Genomic DNA, 17,779 nt, shown 5'->3' with positions numbered 1-17,779 from the left:
ATCATCAAAACAAATTGTTGAATCAGGTCCCTTGTCTACTGCATCCCGTTTTATGTTCAATGTTTACTGTTAACCTTTGCATAAACACACAGATTGCTGTGAACACGGCATGCGTTTAGCAATTTCATGTTGTGTATTCACAATGAATGAAGGGGAATAAGTGGCATGGGCAACTTATGTGGTGGATTGTGAGTCGGTATGTTGCTTTATTGAAAATGTCATCCGTGATCAGCGCCATTTTCTTTGCCTTCTCGTGCATCCATGTCGACCTGTGGGCAGTAACTGTGAGGGGGCGTGGGAAAAGCCTTCCTCCAACCAGAGAGCCAAGGTTCAGGCCATTTTTGAAGCACACTTATCTTGCAGGCCTATAAAGTATGTATATGAGTATATTTGCCCGTTTAACTAACCATATGTATTTTTCTGGCAAGGCCGCAATAAAGTGTTTGTTTGTTGTTTGTTGTTGTTATCTTGCAGGCCTCGGCAGCATGAGGCTCCATTTTTCCAGAGCAAAACTGCACCTTGCTTTTGGGCGCTTCTTTCATTTGAGCTATGGCAGGCACAATTCCTCCTCAAGGTGCTCGGGAAAGTGTGTCCCGGAGAGAGTAAGAGACACTGGCTCTGATCTCCATCTGGGGAGAAGCCAAGGTACAGGAAGCTTTGGGCTTTTCCCACCAAAAAAAGGATGTTTTTGAAAAAATTGTGGAGTAGATGAAGCAGAGGGGGCATAATACATCGGCAGTAGAGTGTCGAACCAAAACTAAATTGCGTTGCAAGGCATATACCGTATATACTCGTGTATAAGCCGAGTTTTTCAGCCCAAAAAAAGGGCTGAAAAAGCCGGCCTCGGCTTATACACAGGTCAATACGGTAGAAGGGGGAAGGAGGGAGGAGGGAGGAGGGAACTTACCGCCGCCGCCGAGCCACCGCCATTTTCTCCCGCCGGGAGGGGTCTTGGGCAGCCTCTCTGCAGCCGCAGAGAGACTGCCCTGCCCCCCCGGCCCCCGCCGCCTTTTCCCCCACCGGGAGGGGCCCTGGGCAGCCTCTCTGCAGCCGCAGGAAGGCTGCCCCGGCCCTCCCCGGCCCCCGCCGCCATTTTCTCCCGCCGGGAGGGGCCCTGGGCAGCCTCTCTGCAGCCGCAGGGAAGCTGCCCTGGCCCCCCCGGCCCCCGCCGCCATTTCCCCCCGCCGGGAGGGGCCCTGGGCAGCCTCTCTGCAGCCGCAGGGAAGCTGCCCTGCCCCCCCGGCCCCCGCCGCCATTTTCCCCCGCCGGGAGGGGCCCTGGGCAGCCTCTCTGCAGTCGCAGGAAGGCTGCCCCGGCCCTCCCCGGCCCCCGCCGCATTTTCCCCACCGGGAGGGGCCATGGGAGGCCCCTGCCCGTCGCGCCACTACCGCCCACGCGCCTGGGTGCCTTCCTCCGGCCGGCAGCGGCCTGGATGGGGCCTCCTGCCGGCCCAGGAAGGACACGCCGCCGCCGCTTCGCCGCCTCTCCAGGTAAGTAGTGGGTTCAGGGGCTTTTCCCCCTTTCCCCCTTGGATGGCACTGGGGTCGGGGTGGGTCGGGAGGGCCTGGGAGGCGGCGGGAGGGCGACCCGGGGCAGGGGCCCTGCGCTCTAAAATGGCAGCCGCCATTTTAGAGCGCAGCATTGAGGGTAAAGGAAATTTCTTATTGCCCCTCGGCTTATATGCGGGTCAATAAGAAATTCCCTTTTCTGGCCTCTAATTTGGGGGGTCGGCTTATACTCGGGTCGGCTTATACCCGAGTATATACGGTAAGAAGTTGGTGGGTTATAACAGCATCTCTGGAAATTCCCCATGCTATTGCCCATACAATTTTTGGGGCATCACTGCACTCTGCGAGCTTAGGTCTGGGTTTCCCCAGCTCTCCACTCATGCCCCTTCTGCTCACAAATGTTGTGCAGAATACGACATGCAGTTATGATAGGGGTGGCATTTACCTTGGCAACAGAAAGAGACCCATAAAGGCAGCGCCAGCGCACTTTCAGATGGCCAAAGGATTGCTCTACCACATTTCATGCCCAGCATAAGGAATAATCAAATGTCCATTCTCGGAAGTCCTTTGCCCTCCCAAAAGGCTTCATCAGCCAGCGCCTCATTGGGTATCCCCCGTTGGCAATCATAATTGAGGGCACAGACAATCCTTCCAATGTTACTGTCGGGTTGACGGGGACAAAGACTCCACAATCCATGGATCTGCAGAGCTCTGACCAGGCAAACGCGCAAGCATCGTATGCACACCCAGACCAACCCACAGTTGCAGAGGGGTGGGATACAAATACAAACAAACAAACGAACTTTGACCTTGCCATTAAGCTCACTAGGTGACCTTGGGCTAGTCATCTCTCACAGCCTGAACTATCTCACAGGATTGTTGTGGGGATATAACAGGGAGAGCTAGGGTTGCCAGCTTTGCGTTGGAAAATACCTGGAGATTTTTGGGGTGGAGCCTGAGGAGAGCGGGGTTTGGGGAGGCGAGGGACTTCAATGCCATAGAGTTCAATTGACAAAGGGGCCATTTTCTCCAGGTGAACTGATCTCTATTGGCTGGAGATCAGTTGTAATAGCAGGAGATCTCCAGCTAGTACCTGGAGGTTGGCAACCCTAGGGGGAACCCTGTACTCTGCTGTCAGCTCCTAGAAGAAGGCTGGATTAAAAAGAAATGAGGAAGAAAGAAAGAGACCTTCAGCCAGGCCACTAGCAGCAGTCAGCTGAGGGGGGGGGGAGTTGGGAGAGGAGACTGGGGTCCTCACAGCTTTGCTACAAATGACTTAGAACCAGTTTAGAAGAACTCCAAGGTATTTTCTATAAAATGTAACCTATTTCTATCTGGTAGGTCCACATAGAACCACAGTAATACAATTACTCATTGCTATACACACAGCAAATCCCCAAAGGCAAGTGCATGCAAGGATAAGATGTGTTCGAATTACCTTCCTAAGGAAATGAGTAAGGAAGTTATCTTCATGCCAGTGCTGGACTTTGTTCTATGCACATAAGGCGTGCCTTTGCTCACATGTAGAAGATTAAGGGGGGGCATGTGTTCACAGCTCCGCTGCCAAATTAGGATCCTTTTCATTCATGCACTTTTGACTGCTGGACAAGAACTGGGTAAATGTAATGGGGTATCTGAGGGGCTACAACTCCCAACAGTCCCCAACTCTGACCTAAGAAACAGTGGCCTGTTTCCTGAGAGGGCAGACAGAAAAGGAGGGGGGAAAGAGAAAAGAAAGGGCTGAGGGAAAACTGTAGCCAAGAACAGGCCTGTGAGTGCTAGAAGAGCACCAGCGGGGATTCTAGAAACTGGAGCAAAGAACTTCTTGGAGTATTTTTGTCAGAATGAAGCTAAACGTAGAATATTTGTTTACAACTGCAGGATTAAATAACTAATCTAGTGGGATTTGTACGTTCCTATAAAAATGATTTTATAGTAAACCTTATCATATGATTCTTGCATATTTTATATCATGATTTTACTGTAAACTCCACTGTACGTTTCCTTTTTAATGCCAATAAAGGCTTTCGTATTCATGTTTACAACTGTCAGGAGAGCCCTGAGAAGAAGGGCCTCATTCCTACTTCTTAATGGGCATTTTAGCATGTTGGAATTGCCCTTGGAACTTACTTATTATTTCCCGCCCCTTCTTAGATAAAGCTTCCCTGTTTAGCTTGCTGCTATGATGAATCAGTCAGAGCAGTTACTGAAACCAGGAAACTACCAGGATTGATAATAAAAAGTGATAGCCCTGAAGTGTCCCTAAGCACTTGCTTCAAAGCTTATCTGCAGAGGGAACACTAATTTGTATCGGTATGACAGAAACCTCAAAAGAAAAGCATCCTTCTCCTTTTTTCAAACTGGGAACATACAGAAGCTATGGGTCACCACTTATTTTAATATCTGCACAAGTGTAGGACAGAAAACTGAGGGGATGGCCTTTGCCCAGAGAGTTTCCAATTCAGAACATTACATTACAGCCAGGGCTTCTGAATGCAAGAATGGCTCACGCTAGTTTCATGCTGCTTCTATTCCAGGGATTGTAATGGTAGTAAGTAAATACAGACAACCCTTCCCCAAATAGTAGCATACTATGGTGCATATATAATCATTTGGCAAGCTGATCATCTGTATTGTCTTGCCAAGCTGTTAGGAAAAACCTTACCACAACCCTGCTCTCCTGGAGTATTGGGATCAATACAGACAGCTGTTTACTGAGGGGCAGCTTACCAATGTGCATGTGTGGTCCGTACAGACCTACCAAGCAGTGACAATTTTTACTACACTTCCCTACAGTCCAAAGGCACTTGTGATATTGAGTGCAAGGCAGAAAGGGGGCTTGTATAGATTTAAGAGTCTCAGGGGTTGTGAGGCTGGGGTCCACTGTTCTCCAGGCCTGTTTAAGTTTTTAGTGGCTGCAAACGAAAGGGAATGCCATCTTGTTCTATTGTTTTAATGTATAACGAAAAATGATTTTAAAGTATGTTTTAATATATGTTTTAATCTATGTTTTATCTTGTTGTTACCCGCTCTGTGCCCGGCTTGCCAGGAATGAGGGCGGGATAGAAATGCAATAAACAAACAACTAACTAACTGGCTACAAAAAGGCAACATTGCCAAGCTCTGCCTGTGAGTTGTGGAGTCTTCTGAAGTCTGAACCCCCACACTGCACTGCCTCGAAGGGTGGTGGAGTCCCCGTCGTTGGAGGTCTTTAAGCAGAGGCTGGATGGCCATCTGTCGGGAGTGCTTTGATTGTGGGATCCTGCATGGCGGGGGGAGGGTTGGGGTCACTGGGGATGTGCGGGGGGAGGTAGTTGTTAATTTCCTGCATTGTGCAGAGGGTTGGACTAGATGACCCTGGTGGTACCTTCCAACTCTATGATTCTATGATTCTAAGTGAAATACCAAAATCCATAGCTTTACTAGCTTATCAACTTCCAAGCTTTTGAGGGAAGTGAAAAATAAATAAAGCAGATTTTAGTCTAGTGATGCCAGAGTGCAGGACAGTTGTAGCTAGTTCTCAAAGAAGATACAAGATTTGGGCTTGCTTTGCTATTGGGTTAGGGTGGACATCTACAGATGCCCCCCAAGAGGACAAAGGAGGAAAAAAAGAGGGAAGGGTTTGCTATTTTATACGTGCTTGCTATAATTTAAATAGAAAGACAACTCCCCAAAGTGTCTGCTCTGTCTGCTATCCAGATGCTAACATTTGATGGGGAACATTTCAAGGCCCCTGCTCCCCCTTCTTATGGGTCACCCTCTTTAATTCACCCTAAACAGCCTGGTTAACTTCAGTAGCCCTTCTTGCAAGTGCAGATAGTAAAGGGTACCCAGTGCTCAGGAAAAGAGCTTACACTGGCTCCTTGGCTGCTGTTTCCCTCTGCAAACAATGCTGCTCACACAACAAGAAGACTACATAGGTTGTTTATGCATGGGAGTTTTAACTGAGGTTCATTGCTCGCTGGACCCACACTTTCCTGTTGCAAAACTATGCACCAGAAGTCTCCAAACTCAAATCAAGTCCACGCCCCTCTAAATGCTGCTTTGTAATTGGCTTACTTTGTAGAGCTTGCGGTGAGAGAAAATCCCCCTCCCAAAATCCAACTGCTACATAAAAAAGCATTTTAAGAACAAAAAAAAATGGAGCAATCTGAAAGGGGGGGTAGAAATCCAAGCTTTGGTTTTAAAAAGCCTTTCTTCTGCTCAGAAAGAGTTCAGAGGAAGCAGGAAGCATTTGAATCCCCGCCTCTTTACACGATGCTTTGTAATTGGCTGTGAGAGAAACCAAGGTTGTGTGTCCCACGCTTTGCCTTATGCTCGGAGATTTCACCTGGGCTGAGCTCAGGGAAGAGGGAAGAATTGGGTTAATAGAGGGATGGTCAATGCCTCCCTTGCCAAGAACCAACAACAAGCCCTAACAGAACCAATGCAGAACCCAGGAATCCCAGCCAATGTGGCAAGCCCAACAGAACTAATGCCAAGCAGAGAATCCTAGCAGAAAAAAATCAAGCTGAAGGGCACTTTTGCAAGCACAGCAGAATCAGTGGCAATCCAGAAAAGCCTGTGACAACTGCCTCATCTCCTCTCCCTCTTGTTTCCTAGGAAACCTTCAAAGGAGATTTAAAAAAAACAAGCCTGAACACCTTTAACTGCTGCTATCCCGAAATTCCGAACCCGATTTTTTTTCGGGTCTATTCGGGTTCAGGAAAACCAACTTTGCGGGGAGATTCTCTGGTATGCATATGGATCAGCTATACCCAAGTGCACAACTATAGCAATATCCCCAAGAACTTAATTTCTTTTGGTCTGAAGTAGAAACCCTGTAATAGACGGGGAACCTCTATGTTTAACCAATGAACAGATGGATTTTATATCTGAGCAGTGAACTGCTACTGAAGGAATGCTGACACCATCACTGATAAAGACACAAATCTGTAGCATTGGTTGCACAACCTGCACATTACAGAGGATCAAATACACAGGAGATTTGTGCAGTTTGTATTGCTTGCCAGGGCAGTTACATTCTGTGCTTTTAAATATATCATTACCTTGCCAGAGGCTGTGGGAATGGCCAATCTAGATAGATATAGTAGACAGACATAGATATCCATGCCATATATCTTTAATAAGGCACACCATTCAAGGAAGGTGAGAAAGGACACTTTTTCCTCTTCATGTTTAAGACTCCATGGAATCCATCTAGATTTGCTGTTTTCTGGCTAGCTCATTGCCAATGAGCCATTGGTAATATTCATTGGATAGCTAGTTTTATAAACAGTTAAGGTCTAGGTATGCACACGAAAAGCAAGCATTCTGTAGGTAGGTAGGTAGGTAGGTAGGTAGGTAGGTAGGTAGGTAGGAAGGAAGGAAGGAAGGAAGGAAGGAAGGAAGGAAGGAAGGAAGGAAGGAAGGAAGGAAGGAAGGAAGGAAGACAGACAGTGGGATGACTGTCTAGAGTAGATGGCCTTGTTATATTAAAAAAGTAAGAGTCTTAAAATGAATGTCAAGAAATTTAATCTCACGTGTACCAAACATTCCTTGAATTTTGCTGAGGATCTCCAAGCCTCTCCCTTCCACTGAAATACAAAATGTGCAACTATTTTCCACTGAGGGTAAATGTATGTATACTACAGACCTGCAGCTTGTTCTCTGTTATAAAATACTAATCCTCCCAGAATTATTGCTGTGTTTTTGGGAGGGAGTGTAACAGTGCAGTCCTAAACAAAGTTAACCCTTCTAAGCCCAATGACTTCACAGTCAGAAGGATATAACTCTACTTTTTTTGTGCCGTCAAGTCACAGCCAACTTATAGCGAACCTGTAGGTTTTTCAAAGAGACACTCAGAGATGGTTTGCCATTGCCTGCCTCTGCATAGTGGCCCTGGTATTTCTTGGTGGAATCCCACCCAAATACTAACCAGGACCGACCCTGCGTAGCTTTCAAGATCTGACAAGATCGGGCTAGCCTGGACTATCCAGGTCAAGGCATAACTCTACATAGGATTGCAGTATTGGGCTCTAATGGATAATTCTCGGTAGTCGGTAGTCTCTTGCCTTGAAAACCCTACTGGGTTGCCATAAATTGGCTGCAACTTGATGGCATTTTACACACATAGCTTCCCTGACATTCAATAATAAATATTATTCATGTTCAAATATATCTATATCAAAATGTTAAATGTAAATATATTTATATTGTGCAGGGATGCCAACCTCCAGGACTTCTCCTGGAACTACAGTTCATCTCTAGACTACGGAGACCAGTTCCCCTGGGGAAAATGAATGCTTTGGAGGGTGGGCTCTTTTGCATTGTATCCCACTGAGGGTCCTGTGCTCCCCAGGCTCCACTCTCAAATCTCCAGGAGTTTCCTGTCTGGAGCAGGCAACCCTAACCCCCCCCCCATTAGCTGATGGCCAGGGGGGACCTGGCAACCCTAATATTGTGGGATTTGCTGTGATTTTTTTGGCCAGCTTTGTATATTGATCTTCAGTGGCCTCGCCCTTAAGATAATCCCATTAACGTCACTTGGTCTACATCTGGAATGCATTTCGTTTCAAGAAGAAAACAATGTGCTGTTACTGCCTAAGGGAATATAGTCAGAAACTTCACTAGAACCAGGGACTTTCACTCTCCACCTTTAGAAAATACTATATCAGTGCTTGCATAATCAATTTGATTTCTTTGATGTTCTAAGAGTGCAACTGCTGAAATTATCCCACCTATGTACCTCATTGTCTCTGCTTAGCACATACACTTAATCATGCAGTTAAAGTTGTATTTTTAAAAATCTCAATTGACTGTATAGATATGCTCTTATTCTAATTATCATAGCTTGCCTAGTTATCAACAGTAAACATTATTCAAGTTAAATTATAATCAGATCAAACTGCTAAAAATCTTTCTTTGCAAGAGAAAAGCAGGATAAAATTGTCATTGAATAAATAAATATGCAAAAGAAATGTGTAAATGGGCAGTTGTCACAACTGCCAAAGAGGTGCTGTTTACTAGTACAGTAAACTCATTTTTCCAGGGTGGGGGCACTTCCAAATCATTCAGACATTTGGATAAAGGGGGATGCAATTCACATAGGGTTATACTGACAACACACTATGCAGTGAATACACAGGATGAATTTGTGAGCTAATGAGTAGACTAATAGGGTTCTGCTGAGTATACAGTTGCTTGCAGTAGCCCTATTGTCAACTTTCTCACATGTTCCCTATTCCCTTGTCCATCCCAGCGACCTTTGTTAGTACCATCAACCAAGTAGACTGAGAATATTGCCACTGCAACAATCATTAACACTACAGTCACTAAAGCACAGCACACAGACCTCCATCTGTTGCATTTGTCTCATTAAGAGCTGCACAACAAAAAAATGGAGAAACCATATGAATATTCTAACCATTAACAAATACCCTGCACATGCCATATTTTTTGAACGACGTCAATTAGTTGCCATTGTGATCAAATCTAAGGGCAATGCTTAGCTTTGGTAAGACACAGCATTAAACAGGAGCTCCATATTCATAAGCATGGATGCTACATAACTGTTGACTCAAACATTGCAGTTTTTCATCCTGCAATGAATCTTTGCTAGAATTTCACAGCAAATATACAACAAAGGGTTTGCTGTGATACAGAGACAAAACTTGGGCAATGAGGAGATACAACGGAAATGAGCCATGATGTCTTTATTTTATCATATTCTGAAGATCAGGTACTGATGGCTCATGAACAACACCACGGTGAAGCCAGTCTAATGGTCAGCCTGCTTGCTCAATTTCGTGTATGTCTTTCTTCCATTATTGTATCTAATCATTTTTCTATTGACCTTCAGATGTTTTCATTCTCTTGCTGATACATATTATCTGTCCAGTACACTTTTATCCCATCCTTCCTGGAAGAAACTCAGGGTAGCATACATTGTCCCCCTTCCACATTTTATTCTCAAAGCAACTCTATGAAGTTGATTAAGCTGAGAGAAAGAGCAATTAACCCAACGTTCCCCAGTGAGTTTCATGGCACAATGTGGATTTGAACCTGGGTCTCTCAGATGCTAGTCCAACACTCTAACTGAGGGTTCCCCAACCTTTTTGAGCCTGTGGGCACCCTTGGGATTGTGACACAGGGTGGTGGTCACAACCACAAAATGGCTGCCATAGGAGGCAGAGCCACGCACACCGAGGAAGCTCAAGTGCAGGGGAAAAGAGGGATACTTTTAAAAAAATACACTGGGAAGTAAGAGTGAGAGAATACAAAGCACACTGTGGTGGCAGGTGCCACTGAAATAATGTTATTTTATTCTGCATAGCCAATCAGATCTTCAGTGGGCAATCGGAATCCCTACTGGGAAAGAGTACCACCCACTTTCTTAAAACACTTGGTGGGCACCGAGTAGGGTTGCCAACCTCCAGGTGGTCGCTGGAGATCTCCTGCTATTACAACTGATCTCCAGGCGACAGATCAATTCCCCTGAAGAAAATGGCCACTTTGGCTATGGCATTGAAGTCCTTCCCCTCTCCAAGCCCCACCCTCCTCAGGCTCCACCCCCAAAATCTCCAGGTATTTCCCAACCTAGAGCTGATAACCCTAGCACCAAGAAAGGTGTCAGCGGGCACCATGGCACCCATGGGTACCACATTAGGGACCCCTGCTCTAACCACTACACCAAAATGGCTCCACCTACTTTCTTCTATATCCATGCCCCTTCGTGCTCTCTTTTCTCCACTTCTACTCTTGTTTTTTTGTAAACATCATATCCGCCATCTGGCACAGAAGCCCCAAATCCTTTAATTCAATGCTACTAGTGGGCAATTGAATAGGATTGTATATATATATAAAGCCTGCCAAGAGACAGTACTGAAATTGCTCACAGACTTTCTGCTCTTTTGGAAGGATTTATTTCCTGCTTTGTCTTCTATTCCAGATTATCAAGCATGGTTATCCACAAAAGATGAATGATTTGTGATGTTGAACTCTCCTCCTTATTCCACATTTCCCCACCGACCCTGAGAAGCTCATGTCTATCTTCTCATTAGAAGATGCTTATGTTGTTCTCAGCTCTAGAGGAATCTCCATTTGCCTTCAGGTGACTGAATCCTTTCTAAATACAGTTGATGGCCTTTCGTATTTCACCAACTGGATCAATGTACCAGGGTTTATTGATGGCTAACAATGAAACTCTCGGGTACTGTTATATAAAATTAATTAGTGTTCACATCATCAACAAACACAGTTCACTTTCCTACCACTGAAAAATGCTGCTACATGAACTCGTAACTATATAGTACTTCATGACTGATTGGTTGGTTGAATTTTAAATCCTGCTTTTACCCATGGCTCAAAGTACTTGCAAATCCAAATTTTAAACATACAAAATACAATAAAACTCCAATTGACCCCTCCTAAAAGGTCTGCAGCCTATACCCATTAAAAGCCTTAGCAAATAAAATGGCCATTGTAGCAGCTCCTACAAACTTCTAGAGATGTTAGCCCCTCATCTCCTTAGGCAGCCCGTTCCATAGGGTGGAAGCTATAAAAGAAAAAGCACAAACTTGAGTTGATACTAGGCAAGCTACCTTAATCAGGGAAACAGCCAGGAGGTGGCTATCCATGGACTGCAGTTGGCGCATGGGGCCTTATGGGTAGAGTTAGTCCTTCAGATATGCAGGGCCTGGCTTGTAAAGGGTTTTAAGGTCATGGCAGTGAACCTCAGTCTGGAGATGTGAAACCTCTCCGATCACATATAAATAAGTGGTGTTATTTGTGATTTAAAGTGGGAAAGGGATGCCTGAGCTCCCTTTTTGACATATATCCACCACCTCATTTTTCTAGTTAGTTTCACTTCCAGTATCATTCCCAGCTAGGGAAAATGTTCCCTTTGGGAACAGTGGTTATGAGTTCAGGACCTCTGCACTAGCATCTGCTTTGTGTTTTAAATGATATCCCTTATCCTCACTTCGCATTTGTACACGATGTGTCCCCAAATACACGTACAAATGCATATCTGAAACATGTATTTCTGGTCATATTACCGAAAAGCCGCAGAACTGTCTGCAAACCAATGCAAAGAACACCAGACTCATCAAAAAACCCAACAGATTTAAGTGTCGTGTATGCACATCCAAAGGATTCAAGAGGTGCCATGAATCAAAACATTACAGTTACTAAAATATTAATTGCATTCAATGGCAGCAATGTAGTGGACTATAGTCTACAACAAGTGGACATCTTGGACTCCAGAGTTGCCATTCACCGCAATATGTAACTGCTACTAATTTGACTGTCATTGTTATTTATTTAACATTTACCCATTACATAGCTCTGAAGTTTTGCTAGGAACCTACAGAAAACACACAGATAATATGTGTTGCTAGCCTAGAAGGTCTATAAGAGATACATCAATCAATCAGTCTTTATTAATACAGTCATAGGTAAAAGGTAAATGTCCCCTGTGCAAGCACCAGGTCATTCCTGACCCATGGAGTGACGTCACATCCCGATGTTTACTAGGCAGACTTTGTTTATGGGGTGGTTTGCCAGTGAGGACGGAAGGCTGAGTCAACCTTGAGCCGGCTACCTGAAACCAACTTCCGTCGGGATTGAACTCAGGTCGTGAGCAAAGCTTGGACTGCAGTACTGCAGCTTACCACTCTGCGCCACGGGGCTCTTTAATATAGTCATAGACCAGCACAAATCACAGCAAAATTCGAAACAGGTGTAAAAAAAAAACCAGGGGGATATATATGTGTGTGCGTGTGTGAGCATGTGTGTGTGTGTGTGTGGTGGAAAGTGTTGTCAAGTCACAGCTGAGATGTTCAGAGGTGGTTTGCCATTGTCTGTCTCTGCGTGGGCTTAGAGAGTTCTTAGAGAACCCAGGGTCACCCAGCAGGCTTCACATGGAGGAGTGAGGGAATCAAACCCAGTTCTCCAGATCAGAGTCTGCTGCTCTTAACCACTACACCTTGCTAGCTCATTCATATGTATATTAAAGTTAACTCCCACTCATAATTTAACTTGCAATTTAAGGGAAACACAAGAAAAATAATAAATAAGGTTATTAAAATTGTTTAATATATAACTAAAAGTTTAAACTGTCAGTGATTGGTGAAATTTACAAACTGCCACCCAGTTTGAATGGGCTTTGACTGGAGTAACTCTCCTGTAAGGTTGCACTGGAACTTACATCCTTCTATCTGCGCCATGAGAAGAACTCACAAGATATGTTTCTTTCATTCACAGTTTCCAATGAAAAACCTACCGTTTGCTCTCCCTTTTCAATTAGCATTTACTGCATTCTTGGAACCAAGCTACTGGCTCGGTTTCTCTTCTAACCTTTCACATATTCTCTCACATATGCTTTCAGTTATAAATACTGGGCCAAAAGCTAAGTCCTTATATAACTGTTCTATGCATGTTGCTCACTCACCTTCCACTTCCAGAATTACAGGTTTTGAATAGGCTGTTCCAAGGCTGTTCTTTGCCACACATCGATAGTGGCCAGCATCTTCTCTTTGAACATTATGAATCCTTAAACTGCCCGATTCAAGAATGGCAATCCGAGTACTCTCCTGCCATAAGAAGAAGAGTTGGTTTTTATATGCCAACTTTCTCTGCCAGTTTACAATCTCCTTCCCTTCCTCTTCCCACAACAGACACCTTGTGAGATAGGTGGGGCTGAGAGAGTTCTGAGAGAACTGTGACTACCCAAAGTCACCCAGCTGGCTTCATGTGGAGGAGTGGGGAAACAAACCTGGTTGACCAGATTAGAGTCTGCCGCTTATGTGGAGGAGTGGGGAATCAAACCTGGTTCTCCAGATTAAAGTCCACAACTCTCAACCACTACACCATGCTGGCTCTCAAATGAGAGGGCCCACATTGAGAAGGGATAGAATATCTGTGAGGGACCTTCAGCATATGAGCCAATCTTGGTTTTTACACCCAGCAGCCCCACCAAACCAACCCCATATGAAATACAATGTTCCTTAACACAGAATTAGATCCTCTATCTATCAAGGTCAGTATTGAGTACTCAGATTGGCAGACACTTCCCCAGGTCTCAGGTGGAGGCCTTTTAACTGGAGATGCCAAGGATTGAACATGGAATCTTCTGCATGCAAAGCAGATGCTCTTCCACTGAGACACAGTCCCTTCCAAACAATAGGATGACTGATTATGTTTAAATTCTAACATCTACTCACCTTTATAACGTTTTCTCCTTTGATCCATGACACTGAAGGTTTGGGATTCCCCATAGTAGTACATGGAAAAACAGCCTTTAAACCTTCGATTATCTTTACATTGGAAGGTGGACGAGTTATTCTGGGTTCTAAAATTTAAAAGGCCAAAATGAAATCGAGATGACAAGCACACATCCAAAAGCAACACAACTAACATATTACAAGTAAATGTACTTTCACTATTTTTCAACATCTTATGACTCGGGAAGGATCTACATCACTGGTTCCCAACCAGGGGTCCGTGGACCCCCAGGGGTCCGTGAGAACTAAATTAAGGTCCGCGAAACAAAGTTATAAACCCATAATAAATTAATGTTTTCAATTAAAAGTTCTCTATTATAAAAATATATATTCAAATATTATTCTAAGTTTAATGTTTAACTAACAGTTATGATTAAAGTTTATTTTCAAATTCTCGGAATTTTTATTTTGAACCTTGGGGTCCCTGCACCGAAAAAAAAAGTCCTAGTGGTCCCTGGTCAAAAAAAGGTTGGGAACCACTGATCTACATACAAGAGCAGTAATTCTCAGAGCTCTGCTAAGTGTTATGTGTGACCCAAATCAAGTTGGGGGTTCTCTGCCCATGAGGGCAGTGCAAAGCAGGAAAGCACGTTGAAGGCCTAGAATCTACAGTCAAACATATCCATCCCTGCTCCAACCATGTGCACAGGGGACTGTTTGGGAAGGTCTGGACTGCAAGGGGGGGAAAGGATCCACTAAGGGAAGAATAATCTCGGAAGAGAGGCAAGTGAGACTGCAATCCTAAACTGAGGATTAAAACCATGTGTTGGATCCAAATTAGGGTTGACAGCTCTGGATTGGGAAATACCTGGAGATTTGGGGGGTGGAGCCTGAAGAGGGTGGGGTTTGGAGAGGGGAGGGACTTCAACACCATAGTCCAATTGCCAAAGCAGCCATTTTCTCCAGGTGAACTGATCTCTGTCACCTAGAGATCAGCTGTAATAGTGGGAGATCTCCAGCCACCACCTGGAGTTTGGCAACCCTAATCCAAACTAAATTTTCCATCAGTGAAACAGAATTTTTCTGCCTCCCCTTTCCCAGTGCAGTCTACCAACCACCACAAAATGGTGCTCCTGGGGGAGAGGATATCCCGAGGAACAACATCAGGGGAGTCTGCAGCAGGAAGGGGCAATTGGTGGAAATTGCCAATTTAGTCTGGATCCAACCCCAGCCAAACAGGAAATTTACAACTGCCTGTAAGAGTACATGTGCAAAATGTCATGTTTGGTTAGGCCTTGATAGGTGTAATATGCTTATACTTACTCATTTTCACCTGCAGTGCTCCACAGCTTTCTGCTGGTACTCCTACTCCATTGTTTGCAGTGCAGCAGTACACCCCGTCATCGTTGTCCTCCACGCTCAGAATGGTGAGGAGCTGCCCATTTTCACGTATGCTATATCGCGTGTCAAAGGGCCTGAAAATGTATTAACATTTGTCTCGTCCAGCGCCTGGAGCTCGGCCCCCAGGCCCCTTTTGAGTAGTGACAACAGAACTCTTAATGTCCAAAATAAGGGCTAACTACTACAAACATTTTCTATGTAACATTTCGCGTTCTGCTGGGGCAGCACAACATTCTTTACGAGATAAAACCTGAACTTGTTCAATTCAAACAATGAGAAACTAGCTGGGTCTAAGTACTGGCAATCTCAATTTGTTTACTTATGGGTGCAAACTAACATCTGACCAATAATTATTGAGTTTGGACACATTGCTTTTTTTAAAAAGTCTGTTTAACTTTACAGTCATCCTGACCTGACCCTGAGGGCCAAAATAGATGTTATCCAGGAGATCCATATTTAGGATCTTCCTTAGCTTTCCCCTCAGAGGCTAAAAGCAGCCGCATGAGTAGGGTTGCCAACCGCCAGGTAATAGCAGAAGATCTCCTGCTATTACAACTGACCTCCAGCCGATAGAGATTAGTTCAGCTGGAGAAAATGGCTGCTTTGGCAATTGGACTCTATGACATTGAAGTCCCTCCCCCAAACCCCGCCCTCTTCAGGATCCACCCCCAAAATCTCCCGCTGATGTATAAGAGGGACCTGGCAACCCTAAGCATGAGGTGGGAGAGGCAATTCACAGAGCACCAATATGTTTTTCCCTACAGTGCAAACTTCAACGGGGAGGTTGAGAACTTCACCCTCCACTGCTGATCTGAATCATCACCACATCCCCTGGCTATTCAGAAGCTACACAGAAACAGGAAACTGCACAGAATCTTGACTGTGCAATCCTAAAGAGAGTTAAAAGAGTTTAAGCTTGTTCATTTCAATGGGTTTAGACTGGAGTAACTCTGCATAGAATTGCACTGTTTGTCATGGATTTGCTTAAGGCAGGGGTGGCGGCTGGACGGCTACGCCTGGCTGGTGCAACAGACCATCCTGTGCCACCAGGTGGGCGAGTGTGCCACCAGTTGGATGCCTGCCTGCTTGCCCATCCTGGGGGGGGGGGTGTCATCTGGGGCAGCTGCCTCCTTGGGGCTTAGTCAGCTAATTTTTAAGTTGATAATTTTGTATGGCCCGCGAATGATGTTATAAATATCCAAATGGCCCTTGTCGAAAAAAGGTTCCCCACCCTTGACAAGGTATGTTTATTGTGGTATCACTCTCAAAAACCAGTGGGCACGGTTTAGCCAAAGGGAAGCCGAAGTTATGCATATTTAAATCCCACTGATTTCAATGGAGAACTTAAAACTTAAAACACATGCTTAAATGTGCTTAACACTTCAACCAAAGTTTTTATATTAGTAGTATGACAGGAAAATGCAGTAGCAACAGAGCAATCAGAAAAGGTTCTTTTTTATTATAGGGTGCCCTGTGTAATGATAGTTTAGCTAAAACATTAGGCAAAACTAATCTGGCGCTAAATGTCAAGATGGAAAACTTAACATCCATATACTGATTTCACAAAATTATTTATGGAATGATCTTCAGGATATGGTTGCCAGCCTCCAGGTGGGGCCTGGAGATTGCCTAGAATTACAATTGATCACCAGATCAGTTACCTAGAGAAAATGGCTGCTTTGGAGGGAGACTATATGGCATTATACCCTAGTGCATTATACCCTTCCCAAACCCTGCCCTCCTCAGGCGCCATACCTAAATCTCCAGGAGTTTTCCAACCCACCGTTTGCAACCCTATTTCAGGACCATTCCACATGCTACATGGTAAAAACGCAGGTTTGCCATCAGGGTTAGGGTGTAGGACACATGTGCGGGCAAGTGCATGTACTGATTTCAGTTTTAGGTGTGCATGTAAAATATATTGGATGTACATCTTTAAAAATGTGTGTAGTGGCCCTATAGTATTGTACACTCAGAGTATAAGGGCTGCCATGGGATGTAACAATCAATGACCAAATACTTGTTGGACATTGTTTTATGTATTCTAGACTTTAAAGTATTGGTAACTTGTTTGTACTTCTTTTCATGCATATAATTCTTACCTGATAGGAATGTTATTACGGGTCCAGGTAACTTCTGCCTGGGGATAAGCCTCTACCACACACACAAAAGTGGCTACCTCTTCAACCAGAGCGTCTACTGTTTCAAGAGCAGTAGAGATAGTGGGTGCTGCAAAACAGAAAAATAAAGACAGGTTGAGCAAATGACTAATGTTAATGAAAGAAACATGAGCCTAATTAAATCAGTGCCTTGTAAATCCCCTTCTCCAGAGCTGCTAACAGTAATTTAAAAGTCAGAATTGATTATAATTGATATAAAGCAATCACGATTCAGAAACAACTGGTAGTAAAAGTATAATGCTAGCAGGTTGATATTGTAAAAAATCTCATCCAACTGACAGAAAAGCCTTCTAAAACAGGAAAACATTTACAGCTTTCCTAAAACCAGCAAATGCAGACCTCTCACAGGACAGGATTTTACAAAAAGGGTACTCTTTGTGGCATATGTGAATCCTAGGGTTGTCAGCCCCGTGCCGGCAACCCACAGGAGTTTTCATTGGGGGGTGGTCATGGGGAGGGAAGTGTAAATGACACAGCAAAGTCACTT

At 44.6% G+C, this 17,779-nt stretch overlaps 1 protein-coding gene across 1 annotated transcript in view; it reads right to left on the bottom strand.

Moving 5' to 3' along the window:
* Positions 1-17,779, bottom strand: part of MUSK (muscle associated receptor tyrosine kinase) — a 63,944-nt gene that overhangs the window by 40,988 nt on the left and 5,177 nt on the right. The window contains exons 2-5 of the mRNA XM_056848426.1: positions 17,215-17,341; positions 15,035-15,186; positions 13,712-13,839; positions 12,940-13,081 (exon numbers count right to left, since the gene is read on the bottom strand). Coding sequence (XP_056704404.1) covers positions 12,940-13,081; positions 13,712-13,839; positions 15,035-15,186; positions 17,215-17,341 — 549 coding nt within the window. The remainder of the gene's footprint in view (positions 1-12,939; positions 13,082-13,711; positions 13,840-15,034; positions 15,187-17,214; positions 17,342-17,779) is intronic.

Source organism: Euleptes europaea, chromosome 4, assembly GCF_029931775.1.
Source record: "Euleptes europaea isolate rEulEur1 chromosome 4, rEulEur1.hap1, whole genome shotgun sequence".
In the NCBI taxonomy this organism is placed as follows: domain Eukaryota; kingdom Metazoa; phylum Chordata; class Lepidosauria; order Squamata; family Sphaerodactylidae; genus Euleptes; species Euleptes europaea.
Note: the sequence above shows the minus strand (reverse complement) of the source record. Positions and strands in the feature narration are given on the sequence as shown.